Here is a 21,454-nt window from a genome sequence, read left to right as displayed (position 1 = left end):
TTTGTAAATTTGATATATATTCTTCCAATCCATTAATTTTTATGTTTTATAACACACATATATATACATTCATAAGTATAGAATATACTTGTGTGTATGTGTGTATGTACATTATGCATTTTTAAAGAAACCTTATGTTTTTAAGATCTGGTCATGTTAATACATATAAATCTAATTCATTCATGTTAACTTCTAAATAGTATCTTACTATGTGACAATTTATGAGTTCATTCTACTATTCATGATCATTTTGATTATTTCTAATTTTTTGCATTCTAAAAAATTACAATAAATATCCTGGTGTGTGTATCCATATGCATGAGAATATCCTCTGTATATTAAAAAGAGCCTAGAAACAATGATATCCCAGAGGAACAACAACAACAAAAAAATCCTAATTTCTAAATATCATTCCACAGTAAAAGGAATCAGGGCTTTTTAAAGAAATGGCCAGTTCCAGGTTTAGGGCAAAGAAAGTTTAAGGTGAACCTGGAATATATGTTTTGCCAGAAAGTAAGGAAGCACTTGGAGAATTGTGGAGATGTGTTTAAAAAGTTAAAAAAAAAAAAAAAAAAGCCAGTTAGAAAGAGCTTTCACTAGCCAGATCTAAGCTTAAAAAAAAGTGAAAGATTCTAATGCATTATACAATAATAACAATAAAAGAATCCCCAAGTTCATAGTGATTTTTTTAAAAAAGAGGGAAGTAAAGTTCTTCTTCCCAGAAAAATAAGATAGAAGCAATGATTGAATTAGAAAAACCACTATTTCAAAATTGATTCAGGCAAAGGTCATCAATGAATCCTAAAACCACTGAGTAAAAGGTTTTGAGAACAGGACAGTCACATGATCTGGAATTATCACACCACAGATTACTTACTATTTTAATTATAAAAAGGAAAAGGTATCTTTACAATTTGCCTTATTTTAGTGAGGCAGAACTTCTTCTCATGTTTATTGGCTATATATAGGTCTCTTCTAATGCTTACATTCTTTGCCTATTTTTCTGTTGGCTTGTTTGTATTTTACTAATTGAGTTGTATAAATTCTTCATATACTTTGTATATTATAATGCAAGTATCTTTACTGAGTCTCAGACTTATTTATGAGAAATTTCATAACAAAATTTTTTATTTTGATATAGTCAATTATCTTAATCTTTTTATTATTTGTGTATTTTAGGGCAAATTTTATACATCCTTCCTTAACCTTGGGGTCATAAAGATAGCCTTCTACATTTTCTTATGAAGGTTGGATTCTATTCAGCTTGTTTATCTAAAGAGCGGAACAGTGAGTAATGAAACTGTTAGAAAATACAAGCCATTGTAGTAGCCTCCTTCTATCAATGTCAATTTTTGGTCCTAAAAGGGCATACAACTTTATGTGAAGTCTCCTTTCAACAGCATAAACAATTGAGAGTTGCTATTTAAAACAATATGATAAAGTTATAGTTTCTGGATATTAGAAAAATAGAAAAGAGTAAGTCATATAATCTTACATGAGTGAACAAGACTTCCCTCCTTAGCTCTTCAGAACTGTCATTTGGAGTCCAAGCTTCAGCAAACTGCAGGAAATCCCATTTTTCCTTATCACCTTCCTCAGCCTGAATTTTTTCCTTCCTACCATTCAATGTGCTCCCGGTAACCTGAGCCTATAAGATGAAAAAGTACATGAATTTTACAACAGTTCACTTCACAGCTGACATTCACTAACTAGTAACTTGATTTTGCATTTAAATCACAAGGTATTCACTAAGAAAATCTTATTGTCCCAACATATCATGGGCTTTAGTAATATAATTGCCTTAGTCTGCTTACAACAGAATACCTGAAATTGGGTAATTCATAAAGAAAAAGAATTTATTTCTTACAGTTATAGAGGCTGAGAAGTCAAGGTAAAGGGGCCGCATCTGGTGAGGGCCTTCTTGCTGGTGGGGACTCTGCTGAGTTCTGAGGTATCGCAGGGATCACAGGGTGAGGCAGCTGAGCATCCTAGCTGAAGTCCCTCTTCCTCTTCTTATAAAGCTACCAGTCCCATTCCCATGATAACCCATTAATCCATTAATCCATGAATGGACTAATCCATTCATGAAGGCAGAGCCCTTGTAACCCAATCACCTCTTAGAGGCCCACCTCTCAAAACCGCCACATTGGGGATTAAGTTTCAAGATGAGTTTCAGAGAGGAAAAACATTCAAACTATAGCAATAATTATTCAAAATTATAACCAAATTACCAAGTCAATGATTCCTATGCTTAATGAAAAACAGGTCTAACTAGAGAAGTTATACAATTTGCTTTTCTCATAAAAACTTGTATTTAATATTTATATGGTTTGAAACTTAACCTACAAGTGACTGGCAATTTTGAATACTTATACTCAGTGCTCAAAAACCATTGTAATTGACCAAATGTTTGTGTCCCCCCAAAATTCATTATGTTGAAATCCTAACTCCCAATGTGATGGTGTTAGGAGGTGGGACCTTTGAGAGGGGATTAGGTCCCGAAGGTAGACCCCTCACGAACGGGATTAGTGCCCTTATAAAAAGGGACCCCAGAGAGCTCTCTTGCCCTCTTCCTACCACATGAGGATACAACAAGGGGTCAGCAGTCAACAACCCAGAAAAGGGCCCTCATTAGAACCCAACCATGCTGGCATCTTAATTTTGGACTTCTATTTTACAGAAGTATGAGAAATAAATTTCTATTGTATAGTAGCCCACATGACTAATAGAGAGAAACTGGTGCCAAGAAGTGGGGCTGCTGCTGTAACAAATACCTAAAGATGTGGAAGTGTTTTGGAACTAAGAAAGAGTAGAGGCTGGGAAAGGTATAAGGTGCATACTAGTAAAAGCCTAGCAGGTTGCTGTGAATGGAATTTTAAACGCAATTCTTGTGAGAATTCAGAAAGAAAAGAGGAGAGCTATAGAGGAAGTTTATGTCTTCTTAGAGAATACCTACATAATCATGAACAGAATATTGGTAGAAATATGGACAGTAAAGGCCATTTTGATGAAGTCTTTCATGGAAATGAGAAACATGTTATTGGAAACTGGAAGAAAGGCAATCCTTGTTAAAAAATAGCGAAGAATTTGGCTGAATTGTGTTTATGTTCTAGTGTTTTGTGGAAGAAAAAAACTTGTGACAATAAAATTGGATATTTAGCTAAGGAGTTTTTTAAGAAAAGTGTTGAAGAAGCAGCTTGGTTCCTCCTGACTACTTATAGTAAAATGAGAGAAGAGAGAAATGATTTAAGACAGAATTGTTAAGCAAAAAGTAACTTAGACTTTAAAGTTTTAGAAAACTCTCAGCCTATCTATATTGCAAAAAATGAGAGTGTTTAGAAGAGAACAGTAAGGGTGAGGCCAAGTTGTAACGGGGAGAATAGCCTGAAAAAGGGTAAAAATGTTTTCTGTCTAAAACCTCCCCCACTCCTTTTGGGAATTAAAACCTGTATCCCTGTCCCAGGCCAGTGGTGGGAGGGGCAGCAGAGTGTCCTTTGTTCTCTGTACAGCAGGAGATGACTCAAGGGAATTGTGGGGGCAATGGGGTGGGGGAGAGGTCACAAGATTGTCTTAGCTGAAGATGGGACAAATCAGAACTATCAACTATAGTTGAACAGCAATAGCCAGAAGGCAAAAACCTCCCCTTTAAAAGCTCTGTATTCGTGCTCAGAAGGAGGATATTGGTACTTTAAGACAGGAATCTGCCAACCTCCTCATCTGCTGGCAAATTAATAAACTTCTCTTTCCTCCTCAAACCACTTGTCCTGGTTCTTCTGATGTGGCCTTGGGGACAAGGGCTGAACTTTCGGTAACAAAGTGACGTTGATAAGGAGATTAGTTTGAATGTGATCCACAGATTTAATCAGCCATCTCAACAAAAGCCAGGAGCAGAGATGGAACTATACTATACCAACAGAAACACTACTAGGTGGGACTAAAGGAAACAGAGACAATGGGACAAAATGAAGAAAGACTGTGAGACTTCTTGGATCATACAAGATTGGACCATAGAACTATTTAGCTGCAAACACATGCTATTCTTCTTTTTTTTATTTTTTGACACAGAATCTTGCTCTGTTGCCCTGGGTAGAGTGCAGTAGCATCACCATAGCTGACTGCAACCTCAAACTCCCAGGCTCAAGCAATCCTCCTGCCTCAGCCTTGCAAGTAGCTTAGGCTACAGGCACGTGCCACCACGTCCAGTTAATTTTTCAATTTTTAGTAGAGACAGGGCCTTGCTTTTGCTCAGGCGGGTCTTGAACTCAAGTGATCCTCCCACCTCGGTGTTCCAGAGTGCTAGGATTACAGGCGTGAGCCACCGTGCCTGGCCAATGCTATTCTTCAAGACAATGGAAGAAGGACTTCAAGGGTGGTTCAGAGCTGCCACTCCTGCAACAGGCCCAGATTGCAGAAGCCTGGGGGAAAGGTCTGCTTCCACCTCAATTTCAAAGGGTATGCTGAATACACAGCGGAGCTGTTGGGGTGGGGCTGCCCAGGGTAACCTGGGATTATGATCCCCACCCCCATAGAGAGCTACACATGGGTGTGGCCATGAAAGAGAGCCAGTCCAAGTGGTATCTAGCCAAGCTATGGGGGTGACATTGGTACCCTCACAGGTCCAGAAGCCACCCCAGTGGATGCGGAAGGCAGGTCTACCACTCCAGTAGGCCTAGAGAGCAAAGTATGGAGTCAAAGAGGATTATTCTTGAGTCTTAATATCCTACACAGTTTGCCCTGCTAGGTTTTGGACCACACTCCTGCTTCTTTCCTATATCTCCCTTTTGGAATGGGAATGCCTATCCGATGCCTGTCCCACAGTTATATTTTAGAGGCATATAACTTGTTTGGTTTTACAGGTCCACCGCTGGAGAGGAATTTTGACTCAGGATGAGTCTCACCTATATCAGATTTAGACAGTATTTAGATGAGACTTTGGACATTAGAGTTAATATTTGAATGAGTTAAGACTTTGGGGACTGTTGGGATGGAATGAATGTATCTTGCAAGTAAGAAGGACATAGATTTTGGGGGGTTAGGAAGTAAAATGCAATGGACTGAATGCTTGTGTCTACCCCAAATTCATATTCTGAAATCCTAACTCCCAATGTGAAAGTATTAGGAGTTGGGACCTTGGAGACGTGATTAGATCATGAAGGTGGAGCCCTCATGTAAGAGATTAGTGCCCTTATAAAAGGGACTCCAGAGAGCTCTTTTGTGGTCTTTCCACCATGTGGTGATACAAGGAGAAGTGAGCAGTCTGCAATATGGAAGAGGGTCCTCACCAGAACCGACCATACTGGCAACTCTAATCTGGGACTTTCAACCTCCAGAAATGTGAGAAATAAATTTCTATTGTTTATAAGCCACCTAGTCTATGGTACTTGTTACAGCAGCCCAAACTAAGAAAAAAAAATCTTCTAATCCACAGTCAAGTCCTTTCTATAAACATCTCTCAAGGTTGGGGAGAAGAAGAGACAGCTGAGAGGACAGAGGAAGCTACATCATTCCTACATTTTCTTGGGTCTGGGTACAAGCTGTCTTCTGTCCAACATTAGTTGGGAATTCAAGAATCCTTCTGGAAAGGTTTATTTTTAGGTTACAAAAAGGATTTGGGGCTTGAAACATTATGTTTCTTTGCTAGCTGACTCTGTCCTTTTACCCTCTGAAGTAGTAGAAGTGCTAGGAAGATAATACGAATACATGGAAATTCATGCCTCTATTAAAGAGGACAACAGGTATGGTATTATTAATTGAAGCCTTTTCTGAACTTGGTCTCTATTATCATCATTATCTTGGTGTACTTAAGTACCTTTTGCCTGGGGAAAACACTAAACTCGGCCTCTTAACTCACATAGGCCCAGTTAAGGATTATGTGTATCACAATGAATAAGTTGCTAACTTGGTTTAAGTTCAAGCTTTACCTTGCGATTCAACATTCCCCACATAAGGGTGTCTAGAGTCCCATTTGCAATAAGGTAGTGAATATTCACAGAACTGCACTGTCCAATTCGGTGAGCACGGTCTTCTGCTTGCTTTATATGTCCAGGGTCCCAATACAGCTCAGCAAATACAACATGACTTGCGGCAGTAAATGTTAATCCCTAAGTGAAATAAAGTGAAGAAATTGAGATGCAAATAAATTGAGAATGTATCACAGAGCCATATATAGTAGTCTTTCTGAATATGTTAAATGTTAAAGAGAACACTGAAGGGTTTAAAAACAAATTAGTCATTCATTTTAGGCAAGATTAAGAAGATTTAATTCATGAAAGGCAAATGAAGACAGCTTAATGCAAGACAGCCAGGTGAACTACAAAAAAACCTATATAAAAGGTATTTCAGCATTTCAAAGTCAGCTTGATGGAACTATATAAACTAAATCACTTTATTCTCTGATGAAGACTGGATTCACATTACCATTGGAAAATCTAATAAAATACATTATAAATGAGAATATAATTCCTAACACATGGTATCCATAGCAACTGGGCAGAGAGCATTGACATCCTCTTCATTTAATTCATATTGCCATGGTATAAAACAAGAAAATCATGTCTCTGGTCATAGTCTTTTCTTCCTGTAAAATTTCTCATGTTGTATCCTAAAGACCCTGGAGTTTACTGTCTTATGTCTCAATATATATAATACAATTGCATTTTTTTTTTCAATTGTCTTTTCATGAGTTTGAAATAGTATGACATAAAAATATTAACTAAGTCTCATTTTATAACCAATATATGAAATAATGTAAATATCCTCAAATGAAAAATGGGTCAAAAACTGCATGACCTTAAAGTTGGTAGGCTGAATGAAATGTGAACATGCTTATGTTATGGCCATATAATAGTAAATGATGTTAGGTAGTCAACAGAACTATCATCTTTTGGGAACATCTTCTAATTCATGCTGTTGTTCACAAGCACTGGAACTTCTGTGAGTGACTTTTGTGACTGATATGCTATTATTTTGATACATTGTTTTAACTTAAAATATTTACATATCTCATAAGAAAGTCATATTAGCATTAATTAAATGGTGGCACTAATTCTGAAGCTGAAAAATTCACTGAAAGTCAGTCACTTTGGAAAAGAAGTTAGAAGTAATAAAAACATGGACAGAGCCAACCAACTATGATGCTAAACCATGCAGTTATTGGGAACAAAATATCATAAAATATTAGAGATAATGCTGAAAAAATAAGAAGCAGTATTTAAAGAGGGACATCTTTAAGCCTATAAAAAGCATCATATGACTACACAAGCATAAAGGGAAAATATGCTGGCAAGATCAACATTACTCTAAGAAGTTGCTAAACTATAATGTAAGATTCACAGCAAGAATAAAGACCTTTCTATTTTCTGTTATTCCTATGAAGATATTAATATTTGAATATATGAGTCTTGAATTATGTAAGGTCTTCAGGAATACAGCCTTGAATAAAATGTGAGTGCCCTGTACATTCTTTATTTCAAAAAGTCGTTTTTTTTTTTTAATTTTGAATTTCAAAAAGTCCTAGACTCTCCTGTGTCTGGCTTTCTCCTACTTATCACCTCTCGCTTCTATGAGTACTCCATTACTAATTTTAAGCTCTTTGTGATGATATTCTCTATAGCTGGAATATTCTAACAGATATAAAACTCAGATTATTGGAGCTTAATCCAACATGAAGGAAGTGTTGACACAACCCTCTTTTTTGTTAGAATTCTTAGTGAGTTCTAGAACTGCTTCATCCTCATGGAGTTTCTCTATATGTACAATTTTATATATATATATCAATTAGCTGGATAAAAGCAGATCTTTCACATATACCAGGTTGGTTGCATAGCAGTATGCATAATTATTAATACTTTTCTCTGTGTTAAATATCCTGGCTTAGACATTTACATCAAAACATTTTAGAATGTTAGCAGAAAAAAAGTCCAGAAGGAGCCCTTCTTACATAGTGTACAGAGACTGCCATTGCTTTCCCTAATACCTCTTCTCTTATGCCTTTGTAATGTGACACCTGATTTTTACAGGCGATACCTGGAATAAGGGCTACTCTTCCAAGTTTCCCTTGAAGTTAGGTGTGGCCATGTTACTGCTGCAGGCCAGTGAGATGTGGTGTGCCTTTATCCAGGCAGCTGCTTGGCCTACAGACAGGATGCAGGAGCTCTAGCAGCCCTCTTAGATAGGAGCTCCTTGCTAGGAGTGATAAAGCAGAAAGAGCCAGAAGGGCATGGGTCCTAAGGACTTCATGGAACCACCATGCTAGGGTTGGACTGTCTACATGAGAGAATGAAGCCTTGTATATTTAAGTCACTCTAAATCTGAGTTTTCATTTACTTGCAGTAAATGAAAAGAAAACTTAATCCTAAAGGGCAAACAACCAGCACTCCATAAAAAATCCTGAGACAGAGGGGTTCTTTTCCCTCAGGCCACCTTGCCTCGCAGATCCTGCTGCAACACAACCAAGTAAGATAAGGATCATAAGAAAGGCATGAGAGAAGTCTATGCAAATTCAAAGGAAGGAAAAAAGGTCATGGAAAAGTACTATAATCAAATTAGCTACATTCTTCTCGAAAGTTCTTTCCTTGAAAATTTAGGAAGACTTGCGTCAAAGATGTAGAGGTCTCTTCCTATTATACTTCTTAGCACTTGCTGAAGTAGAATAAATATTTATTATACTAAACATCCACATATAAAGTTACAAGTTTTAAATTAAAATTATGGGTAATGGCCTTTTTATGATTTCAATGATACTGCATTATCAAATTTAGACCAAAAATTTCTTACCTGGCCAGCAGCCTGAATGCTTAGGATGGCCACACGAGTATCAGGATCCTTTTGAAACTGGTTAACCAGATGTATTCTTTCTGAAGATGAAACACTTCCATCTATCCTAATATAACGAGTCTAGCATCAACAAAGGAAATAGCAAAATCAGGACAAACCACTGTATACCCATCTTACTTTATATATTTTACAGCTTATTTTTATGGTCACATAAAAAAATGAAAATTGGTTAAGATGACAGAGTGGTAAATGTTATACAAGATTCTTAATCAAGTTTCTTAATAGCTTCTTATAACAATTTCTTATTTTTTTAAATCTTTTAAGCTACTTGAGGGTAGAGTCTATGTCTAATTCATCTTTATCCCATCAATGCCATGAGCAATGCCTTCTATATAGCAAAAGCCCACAAATCTTTTTGAATTAAGCTAATGTTGCCTTCAGTAAAATTCTATGTAAATTGATATTCAAATTTTAAATGATGGATCAGACTAACTTTAAAGTTATAGGATCACTAATTCCAAAGTAAAAATAAACCAGACGTGGAGAAAAATGATTCTGCCCTAATATTAAAGATTCATAAAGAGTAGTGTATTTATGTCTGAAATATCCCAAATATTAACTGGGAAAATAGCACTTTTAATCTACCATTTAAATTCTCTTTTTTCATATTATTAAACTTAAAAAATATATGTTATATGGTCATCTCCATTGAGGTGGGGAATTGAAACACCCACACACATCTTTAAAAAGTAGGGAAACAGCAGATGTTAAACTGAACTGTCGTCTTTAAGAATAACCTGAGAAAAGGGAGCAATCAGTGAGTGTTAGAATAGCTAAAAAGAACTCTTATTCAACTTCTAAAAACAATTGTAAGCCCTAAATTTCAAACAGCCTCATTCATATATGCACTTCTATAGAAAACATGGCCTTAAATAGTTGAGACATATGAATATTCACTTTTATATGGGAATATCCAAGTTAATCATAAAATATAATAGAATACCCCTTATTAACTTTCTGTCTTCACGAAGCAAATATAAATTGATCAATGATCCATTTAATATCTATTAAGGAAGATTATAAAATACTCTGAAGGTCTTTCTAAAGAAAATACATTGTTAAGGTAAGAAGAGTTTGGGAGAAATTCACTCCCAACTCCATGAACACTGACATTTTTAACTCTTAGTAAAGCTAAATGGGATTCTAAACATATCAGTAAAATGGATGTGGGAAAAAGAAACAGATTGCTATACTTGGAATAGATTCCAGTGGTTTTAAGGTGTAATATAATCAGAATTAGAAATTATTATGAATCTAATTTTGTTGCTCAATCTCTAAAAGTTATTTCTAAGGTTAATTAACTCTTAGAGGGTGTTTTTCAGCTACTATACAATAATCAATGAGAAAGCACTTTAATGTATAGCACTTTATTACATTATGTTGTCATAAATCTGTCTATAAAGGAAATACTAGAATTATTTCTTTGGTAATATAAATATACATACTAGCTAATGCTTAAACAATGTATACTAGGTTTTAAAGTTTAACAGAAAAAAAGTGGAAGATGCTGTCACTGACAGGACTCTTAGAAATCAAGTCGGACTTAAGAAAATGTAGTAAGGCCAGTTGGTTTGGTGGAACTAACCTGATAAATTAGCTGGGCTATATGTTTCAAATTGATCTAAACTATAGTTTGATAATCATTTTCTATAGACCATTCTGCTGGAAGTTTAAAAGGTATAACTGCGGTTGGGCACTAAAATTGGCTGAATTCATTCTTTGTTTCCTCTCTGTGTCACCCACATTCAAAGGCTGCCATGCAGATAAATAAAAATTTTAACTTACAACAGCTTATACCACTCTCAAACAGTATACCCAGGAATAAAAACAGAATTCACATTATTGAATATCATGGTAGTATATTTTTAATAAATCTAGATAATCTGATCAGTGGAAAATTATGAGATTGGTTAAAAAAGAAAAAATTTAATACTATATCACAATAATAATATATTAGTATAATTTGCAAGCAAAATATCTAATGATTTGTATACAATTATCTAAAGAAGGTCAAAAAAAAAAAAAAAAAAAGACCCCTCAACTAGAAGACCACAAGTGATGTGGGGTTTTTTATTTGTTTGTTTGTTTTTTGAGACAGAGTGTCGCTTTGTTGCCCTGGCTAGAGTGAGTTCCGTGGCGTCAGTCTAGCTCACAGCAACCTCAAACTCCTGGGCTTAAGCAATCCTACTGCCTCAGCCTCCCGAATAGCTGGGACTACAGGCATGCGCCACCATGCCCGGCTAATTTTTTTTTTTCTATATATATTTTAGTTGGCCAGATAATTTCTTTCTATTTTTAGTAGAGACGGGGGTCTCGCTCTTGCTCAGGCTGGTCTCGAACTTCTGACCTTGAGCGATCTACCCGCCTCGGCCTCCCAGAGTGCCAGGATTACAGGTGTGAGCCACCGCGCCCGGCCACAAGTGATGTTTAGTATAGTAAATACCTGCACTCTAAAAAGTATTTTATAGAAAAATGGCAACATACCTTGTTTTCAATGACTGCTTCTGTGCAAGCTTGGAGCATGCTTAAATGGTGAGCAAAAACCAGAAATTTAAGAGAATCATTCTGAAGCATCATCTTAATATAATCCTTTACAGCACCTGCCTAAATAGTAAAAGTTAAACCTTATTAATGTCATACAAATATTTATTAAAAAACATGTCACTTTTAATAAAGTAAGAAAAATGGCTTAAAAATCAGTAAGTTTCTATGAACTTTTGTTCTCTAGGTAGCTTAAGGAAGTAGAAGCCCAAATATAAGAGAATAGGGAACAAGAGGGACAAGAGGGGAAAAAAAACCTGAAAGGTAAAATGAGAACAAGACAAGAATTAGAAGGAAAAAAAAAAAGACAAGAAAAGAGACTCAGTGGAAAGGAGGTTATGGCCAAGAAGAGGTTGGTAATTTTGTTTAGAAGGTGATTTCCAAAATAGTTTACATAGAAGACTAAGTAGAATAGAGTTAGTTAAGAAGAAAATGGAAGGCAAAAAAAAAAAAATATATCAGATGAATAGTATTTTTTAAAGGGAAGACTGAAAAAGAATAAGCAATCTGGGACTAAAGCTTAAGGTTTAAGAAAAGTTGGTTTATTAATTTTTTACCATAAGAAACTTAGGTAAACTTACAAATAGGCAAAGGGGTAGACAGGCTAAGAGAAATGGAAAATGAAGGTATTTAGCTTGTCTCTGGGATACAGAAGTTTCCAGAAGAGGCTGGAGTGAGGGATCAAGACATCAAGAGTGAGGTCTAAGAGAACAGGGGGAGATATATTAAGAGAAAAATTGTGAGGTAGAAGGAAGAAAATCAAGAAAGTTCAGATTGAATAGGCTTTCCTTAGTTAACTTGAGTCCAAGTTGCCTATTAAGAATAACAAATCATTTTGGGATGAATAAAATAGGAATTAAAATTAAAGACGATACCATGAATTAAATTTAAAACACGAATATAATATCTCAACTGTTCCAAACTGGTTATTTAGAAATTTTGCAAAAAGATGGTAGGCCGAACATATTTACCCCCTGTTCTCTCTCAATGCTATGTTTAAATGATAGTAAAATGAATAAGGACAAAAGAATTGGAGAAAGGTCAATAGCAACAAAACTTTGGAAGCTAATAAGTAGATGATGTCTGATAACTGATTAACCAATCTGACATACCCTAAGCCGGCAATATGGAAAGTAGACAAGCACCTGGTTTGCATGGAAGTCATCTAAAAAGGCTCAGGAAATGGCACCTCTGGAATGGGGATAGGAATGTGGCTAGAAGAGGAGGATTTACCAAAAGAATGCTTAAGTAGTTGATTACATATAACACTGCTCCATATCTTTCCCCTACCCATTCCGTACAATAGGTAACTACCCTAACCATCCTGGTAGAAAACTAGAGACTCGTTCTCTGGAGAGGGTAAAATAGAGGGTATTTGCATAGAGGAATCCCATATTGATGGTAGGTGTATCCTACAAAACTCATGAGGATTAAATGAAAGTTATATAATCAATGCTGAGATCTGCCCCACTCTCTTAGCCTTTGTACCCCGTATACATCCCCAAACAGACAGGCGTATACTCTTTAGGCATATGCAGAATCATATAAAATGATTATTTTTGAGGGAATGTGACAAGCCAAAAAGAAAAAACTAGATACCGATATGAGGTTTCCCAATAAAACATCCCACTCAGATCACCCTTTATTGAAGGTATAGTGTATACGCTATATCCCTGCACAGTATCCAGTCACCATTTAGTGTCCTTCTTATAAATATAAACCAACAACCAAAGATCACCATACATTAGTAGAAAGAAACCTATATGAACAGATCAAATATGCAGAGAGAAGAAAACTAGAAGAGGTTGCATTTATGATACAAGATCAGTATGCTACAAAAAAGAAACAGAGTGAGGGAAAAATGTACTCTCAGAAATAAAAAATGTAATATCAATAATTTAAAATTTACTGGTTATTAAGCTGAGGAAATCTCCCAGAAAGTAGATAGAAAAAAATAGAAAAAATATAAAATATAAGATAATTAGGGGACAGGCCATGAAGGCAATCTATGAATACTATAATCCCAGAAAACAATATAGAGAAAATAGAGGAAATAAAATAATCAAAGAAATAAAGTTATATAGGAACTTAAGTGTGTGAGTTTCCAAAATGAAAAATGGAAAAGACTTACTAAGTATCCTTCACAATGAATGAAAATGGACCCACAGCAAGGCCCATCATCATGAAATTTTAGAAGACCGGGGACAAAGAAATGATTCTATAAGTTTCCAGAAAAGGGAAGTAAAGAGTTCATGGAATTAAAATAGACTAAAAACGTTGAACTGTATTGGATTTCTTAACACCAACACTACAAATTCTGAGAGAAAATGATTTCTAAAAATCTTATATCCAGCCAATTAAAAATCAGGTATAAAAGTAGACCAAAACATATTTTCACATGTGCAACAAACTCAAATAATTTACCTCCAATGTACCCTTTCTTGGGAAGCTACTGGACAATGTGCTCTAGCAAAATAAGAGAGTAAACAAAGAAAGAAAATAATATCAAGGAAAGAGGTGATTCAACATAAGGGACAAATAAAGAAAATCTCTAGGATGAGAGCTCTGCAGTGGACCTAAAGAGCAACAGTTCACACTGAAGCTGATCAGAAGGCTCCAGGGAAAATTTCTTTAAGAAGATGAAATTAATATAATGCCTAATGTTTAAAGATATCAGGAGGAAGATTAAATAACCAGGAGAAACCCTGAGGATGAATTTCTGAGAAGCCAATTGATGACGTTAAAATTACAAAGCAAGCAGTAGTATATACTAAGTAGCAATAGAAGCATGATGTTGAGGAATTTGAAGTAAATATTAAAAAAAAAAAAACCCACCTAAAAGAATAGAAAGTGTTTGCCTCTACGGAATAAGGTGTTAGGGGACCGTTATTTTTTGGTATAGCTATTTCTGGTCATTAAACTATGATACTATGTAGCTTTGGTAATAACAAAAAAATTTTTTAAATGGGGGCATCTCAAAACTAAAACATACCTATCTAAAATTCATGCATATGACTGTAAAGTCACAAGACTGATTATGCAAGCCTCATTTTGCAAGTCTAAATTTTCTAAACAACAGAAATTCATCCTACGAGACTGGAAGCCGTTAAGAACTTTAGCCTTGGATTTCAGTGCTTCAGAGAGTAGAAATGAAGCCCTCTCAAAACAAGGAGCTATAAATTCTGGATATGTTGTCATAGCAACTGAACCACTTTAATAAAGTGCATGTTTGCCTAAAGAGCTATATTTACTGTGATAAGCCTTTCAAAATGTACATGTCAAGTTGGAGTATTTTAAGGTACATTGATTACTATCCAGTCCGCGCTTACCAACTACACAATTGCTGTATCTCTAGTTTCAGATGCATTCCCTCCCTCTTCCCAAGTGAGCTCTATCTGCCAGAGTCCCCTCCACTGATATTGCCCCCTCCTCATCACAACCAGGTTACTAATACCAAAGTTCAAGCCCCCTGCTCCCTACTCCTTCCCACTACTGCTTCAGCAAGGCTTATGGTTACTAATAATATTATACAGTTCAATTACCTAATTGGCTAAATAGGTTTTTAGAACTAACCTAGCAACTTAACCATCATTTGGGCTGTTGCCTCCTGGGAGAAAATGTGTTTGGAGTATCAAAATATCTACGTAACAAATGAACTTTTAGGATTCTCTTAGGTTCTTAAGTTAGGGATTATATACGTTTGCATTTAAAATGTACTATACATGCATTTTAACTATCTTGATTTTATTCTAGCTAACACTGTCACTGCATTGTCAGATTTTAAATTATCTGAATAGGAATTTGCTTCCAAATTATCTTAGGTGCACAGTATGTGGAATGGCAGGTTCTGATAATGATCAGCATCTTGGTTATGCTGGTTCGCATTTTGCAGAAGTTGTACAAAATACACGTGTTCAAAACTTTATTTTACTTTCCTGGAATTGGTCTATTAGTAATGGGTCTGTTAGTTGAAGGTCTAATTTAAATAATTAATGAAGACCATATACTACATATGATTTAAAGAAATACAGAAATGTAAAGAATATGTTGTAATATTCTTTTTTCAGTGAAGAGGTACACATCATACTTTTTGAAGTAAAAGCAGTTAAAGAAAAACCTACACTGCATTAAACACCTGATGAAAGTTACTTAAATTGTTAGCTTTTAATTAAATAATAAGAGTAAGAAAAGAAGAATTAAAAAAACAAACATCAAACCAATCTAGGACAAAGATACTCTTTTGATCAAACGTTACTTATGCTCCTCTGAGTCCTCTTCTCAATAAGCCTTCACCTGGGCCTGCCCTGTCCATCCTGTCCTTGCCAGGCCTGCTTAGCCCAGTCTTGGCGAGAATCCTGCTAAGTCAGTTTAGCCAGAATCCCCCCACCCTTGATACCTGATTAAGTTCCTCATCCATCGACCACCTCAATCTACTCATTGGCTATAAATCTCCACTTGTCCTTGTTGTATTTGGAATTGAGCCCGACCTCTCTTCCCTACTGCAACAGAGTTGACCCCTAGCATTTCCATTTCCCCTGGAAGTGATTCTGACTACTCAGATATCTGAGTCAGCTGGGGGCTTCAAAAAACATCCTCACTGACAAAAGGACTCTTAAAAACACTTTTCCTTGCTTTGAACATTATGGCCTGCACTTGCTATCTGATATCCAGGCACTGCAGCAGTCATCTTGGGGCTGTCATGGGAGCTGTCGAGGGCAAGCGGTGAACTGGGGCAGCGAGAGCAGAAAGAAAGACTCTCTTTCTCTCTTTTAAAAATAGCTTTACTGAGATATAATTCACATATCATAAAATTCATTCTTTCAAAGTATAAAATTCAATGGCTTTTAGTATATTCACAGAGTTGTGTATCCATCACAACAATCAATTTTAGGACATTGTCATTACCCTAAAGAGAATTCCTTCACCTCTCAGCTATTACCCCCAGCTCTAGGCAAATACTAATCCACTTTCTATCTCTGTGGATTTGACTATTTTGGACATTTCATATAAATGGCATCACACTACATGTGTTTTTTGTGACTGGCTTCTTTAACTCAGCATTATGGTTGACAATCCAAGGTACAGCATGCATGAATACTTCATTTCTTTTTTTAATGCCAAATAATATTCCATTGTATGAATATATGCATTTTAATCCATTCATCAATTATTATCTCTCTACTTCTCTTGTTTTTATTCATTTATCTAGCTCACCTTATACTGTTCCTTATTAACTTATTTATTTTGTGATAGTTGATTTACCTTTTATCCTTTAAAATTATAGGTAAGGAAAGCAAAGTATCAAAGCAAAGGAGAATATGCATTGCTTATTCACCCCCTACCAGTCCTCTGCAGCCCATCACAAAAGAAAGGCAAGAAATTTGTCTTCCACTACCCCTTCCCCCTTGCCAATGGTTTTTAATTTAGAAACTATTTCATCAACCTGAAAAAGGATTTTCAAATCTGATAGAAGACAGCCTTCAGGGGAAGACTGGCAGTTCCATATTGTAGTGTCAGGGCTTTGGACATGTTTACAGGGACCCATGCCAAAATTTTCCCATAGAAAAGAATAGTTTCACGTCAAAAGATGGTTCAGCTGAACTACCAAAAGTGTTATTTTCATATCTCAAAGCATGTTTTATTTCCTCATGAATATATCTGTAAATAGAAATCTAACACCTCTAGTACATTTAATCTTGTGACACTGACCAAGTTCCACATGCAGTGCATTAAAAAGCAGATGGGATACAATACCCTGAGAAGGGTGCAACTCCAATTTAATGTACTAACGAATACAATTTTACTAAAGAATCTGGGATTCTAAATCTTTCCATAAACGTTTTGGAACAAGTTATAATAAAGCAATCATTCAGAATTATTCAATCTAATCTAATCTATCAATCTGGCAAGAATAGATGAGAAAGAACATCCCCATGAATGACATAACTCCATTGAGTTTACCCAAATTTTGACAAAGTTAGAAAGTAAAGCCAATAGTATTATGGACTTTAAAAAAATTTATTTTCATGGAAGTCTGATCATAAAAGTCATTGATCAAAACAGTTAATCTAATTCTTTTAAAACTAAATTCAATTTTATAAACCATTCTTGATTTCTAAACTCCATCCAGTAGTCACGTTAATAAGGTAATCAACTTTGTACTACTAAAGTATAAACATGAATAAACCTTATTTGGTTGTTAAAAGTTTTAATACATAGAATATACAGACTTTAAATTTTATATCTTTTCCATGCCCATACAGGGAGGCTGAAAAAATCACTAATAGGAAAACGGGTACCACCTTAATCTATGGTCACTAACCAATACTATATTTATTTAGCTAACCTCGCAGAATAATGGCTAAGCACATGGACTCTGGAGCCAGACTGTCTGGGTTCAAGTCCTGGCTCCATCATTTACAATCTGAGAGATGTTGAGCAAGCCACTTAATCTCTATGCTTTAATTTTCCCATCTATAAAAGGAGATAAAAGTACCTACACCTCATAGTGTTGTGGTGAGAATTAAATGAGTTCAGTGCATGAAATATGCTTAGAATAGTGTTTGGCACATGGTAAACATTGTAAAAGTGTTATCTCTTATTATTTGCATGTTTCTCCAGTAAATTACAAAAACAATTTCAACCATTTCCATTTTCTTCAAAATCAGAATCTGTGACTCCTGGTTCTCAAACTTCCTACTGCCAAGAGAAAATAGAATCATCTGAGAATTCTGTTACCTTTCCTTACTTTTACTTATCCTCACTTCCTTTCCTTTTGTAACAAGACAGACATTTCTTGTCTTCTCTAAGGCAAATCCTTCTACCTGTGATTCCAAACCTACCCATTCCTGCCACATCAAAAACCTTGTAACATTCCCCCTTCTCAAGTGGATATTTCCTCATCTTTAATAAAGTCCTCCTCCATTCCACATCTCCAGATACCAAGCATACTATCTTTTTCCTCCTTTAAAATGATAACATTATTTTATTTGCACTTTATTGACTATTACTGACCATTTCTTATTAATGGACGGGAGGCAGATTGTCCCCAATTCAGAGCCAGAGACGCTTTCCTAAACAACAGAACTGGCACAGGAAGACACACTCTTCAGTCTCATATCATCACAGGCCCTGTGCAGCAGGGAATATGCAGTGGCCTCATTATACCTCACTGTATATTATAAATAGGATTCCACCTGTGTTAAGCTACTGAAGCAATTAAAAAGGAAACACACTTTGTGCATAATGGAAACATGTTTAAAGTAATTTGCCTTCTGGAAAGTTTTTAAGGCACTGAGGAATGCTGCTATCCCCAAAGTGACAGGAAATTTTAAATCATGGGTTGGGTTTAATCATTTTCATAAAAAAGTAACTGGCATTTCTCCTAAAATGGTTTTCTCTAAACATGAGACATTATTGCAATGTACCTGAAAATAATTGAGAGCTGGCTAAACCATACATATCACATATATCTGTTTTTCTGTAGGAGAGTATTACGCTGATTCTAAATATGAAGAACCTGTTCATTTTCATCCACTGTATTCTCAACAAATATTAAAAAGTAATAAAAATGATATAAACAGAAAAATAATTCTCCTGATTATCTGAGATTCTTCACTAATTGACTTTTTACTAGGGGCATTGATTATTTTAGGCTCACTTCCTTTGTTTACTATTTATCATTCTTATTTACTGTTTATCATTATATTTCTTTTAATGAAGAAATATCTGAAAAAGATATCTCAATAATGTAATAACAACACTAAGGAGATGGTAACAAATATACTTAAAACACACTTATTTCTGTCTTCCTAAAAAGTAGTTCAAATGGTAGACCGGCATAAATGTTTACACAGCATATGGATGATCTATGCCAATACCATAATTTTATAGTACAGAACCGTATATTTTAAAATGTATCATAGCAACATGACCTAATTTGCTGACATGACCTAATTTGAAGCACTGATACTGTCTTCCTGTCTGCCTAGAGGGCATTGTAGGTTACGAGGAAAAAACAGAGAAAAGATTATAGTAGAGAAAGAAACCTTCTATCCAGGAGATCTATAAAATTAAGATAGATGGAGACTCATTAGCATGGAAGGCTTCAGGCACATCTCTGCCTAGAGCGTAGGAAGAGGAAAGACGACCCCAGAGGTCCTTTCTACTAGGCTCAATGCCTTCAAATTTAGCACAATTAATGAACAGTGTTAAAATAGTCATGTAAGAGCATAGGGAAAGTATTCACTTCCTCAGATCTGACAAGAACAAGATATTACACTTTACACATTAATTTAACTTATTAATTATGGAGTTATAGCCTTTTAAAAATTAAATACCACAAATAATGAAGAATTCATTTTAGTCAATAATTAAGTGTATGCCCTTAAAACAGTGTATCCTATACATAGCTGCATACTCACACAAATACATTTATTTGAAAACTCACATAAATTTTTCCTCCTTATCCTTATCAAGATTTTCAAAATTTAGATAAACCATCATTAGATAGTTTTAAATTATCTTTAAATACCCCAACAGAGTTGTTCAAATGCCTCAATGAAAAGAAAAGTATTTCTAAAACGATGCTGCAGAGTACGAAGAAAACTTATATTCTCTAACAGCTTGTGCCTTGCTGAGTTTGACAAAGATCATACTTAATGCGGGTCTGGACACAAAATGTCCCTCCTATTTTTTCACAGTCTTGATGATGAACATCACAAACATCAATCCAGTTGACCAAGCACTATGGTTTGGATATGGTTTGTTTGGCCCTGCCAAGTCTCATGTTGAAATTTGATCCCCAGTGTTGAAGCTGGGGCCTGGTAGGAGGTGTTTTGAGACAGCCGGGCAGATCCCTCATGAAGGGTTTGGTGCTGTCCACATGGTAACGAGTGAGTTCAAGTTCGTTACCTCCAGCTAGAACTAATTGTTAAAAAGAGCCTGACATCTTCCCCCTTCTCTCTCTTGCTCCCTCTCTCACCGTATTATGCCTGCTCCCCCATCACCTTCCACAATGAATGGAAGCTTCCTGAGGCCCTCACCAGAAGCAGATGCTGGTGCCATGCTTCTTGTACAACCTGTGGAACCGTGAGCCAAAATAAACCTCTTTTCTTTATAAATTACCCAGCCTCAGGTATCCTTAAAGCAATACAAATGGACTAAGACACCAAGCAAGAAATCTAGAATCTAACTTTTCCCTCCCCTCAATACTCAGTCAATCACCAATGTCTATTGATTGTACTCTCTTAATATCTCTGGAATTATTCCTTTCTTTCTAGTTAAGATGTGGTATAGCCACTACCTTGGTTTAGATCACCAATACCGTTAATCTAGGCATCCCAAATGGATTTTCTGCCTATTGGTTTGTTCCTTCCATTCCATTCTCCCACAGTTATAGTTCTTCTAAAGCACACATCTGGTCATTTTACTTCACTGTACCTAATTGCTAAGAACGCTTAGGATACATTAAAAACCATGAACTTTGAACTTCATGAGGTAGTTACTGCTGTCAATGATCTCCAGCCTAGTCTCAGTCAGAATTCTCCCTAAAACTCTATGCCTTTATGCTTCAGCCATGTTGACTTACTTTTGGTTCCCTAAATATGCCCTTTCTGGTTAATCTGTGTGAGTTTGTACAAACTGCCTCAACTGCCTGAAATACACTCCACCAGCCCCATCTACTTCCCATTTCACTTTTTCCTCTGGCTAAATACCGTAGTTGAATATTTATTTCATTGTCTTTCCCAACAGAGTCCAAGTTCCTTGGGAGGTAGACACTGTGTCTTGTTCACCATGCCTCCCTAGCACATTACCACATAGTAGGCACTCAATAAATATCTATTGAATTAACCAAGAAAACATTAGTCAAAGAATGGAAACTTCAACACTAACATACAGACAATATAACAACCAAATTATAATCTGTAGTATTTCAAGTTCAAACTACTATAGAACTCTGAAACATATTTTCTTATGGAAACAATATTAAATGTAGTTGACAACTAGCTACCTCCTGCAAAGCATATTTAAACTATAATGTAGGTAAACTATATTATTACCAATTACTATGGACTCT

The 21,454-nt window shown here is 35.7% G+C and overlaps 1 protein-coding gene across 2 annotated transcripts in view; it reads right to left on the bottom strand.

Annotated features, from left to right (window-relative positions):
* ZRANB3 (zinc finger RANBP2-type containing 3) overlaps positions 1 to 21,454 on the bottom strand; it is a 212,900-nt gene that overhangs the window by 39,329 nt on the left and 152,117 nt on the right. For both annotated transcript variants that reach the window (XM_069473214.1, XM_069473223.1), the window contains exons 8-11: positions 11,320 to 11,439; positions 8,776 to 8,895; positions 5,922 to 6,101; positions 1,496 to 1,648 (exon numbers count right to left, since the gene is read on the bottom strand). In XM_069473214.1, the coding sequence (XP_069329315.1) occupies positions 1,496 to 1,648; positions 5,922 to 6,101; positions 8,776 to 8,895; positions 11,320 to 11,439 (573 nt within the window). The remainder of the gene's footprint in view (positions 1 to 1,495; positions 1,649 to 5,921; positions 6,102 to 8,775; positions 8,896 to 11,319; positions 11,440 to 21,454) is intronic.

This window comes from Eulemur rufifrons, chromosome 1 (genome assembly GCF_041146395.1).
Source record: "Eulemur rufifrons isolate Redbay chromosome 1, OSU_ERuf_1, whole genome shotgun sequence".
In the NCBI taxonomy this organism is placed as follows: Eukaryota; Metazoa; Chordata; class Mammalia; order Primates; family Lemuridae; genus Eulemur; species Eulemur rufifrons.
This window is presented reverse-complemented; position numbering and strand designations above follow the sequence as displayed.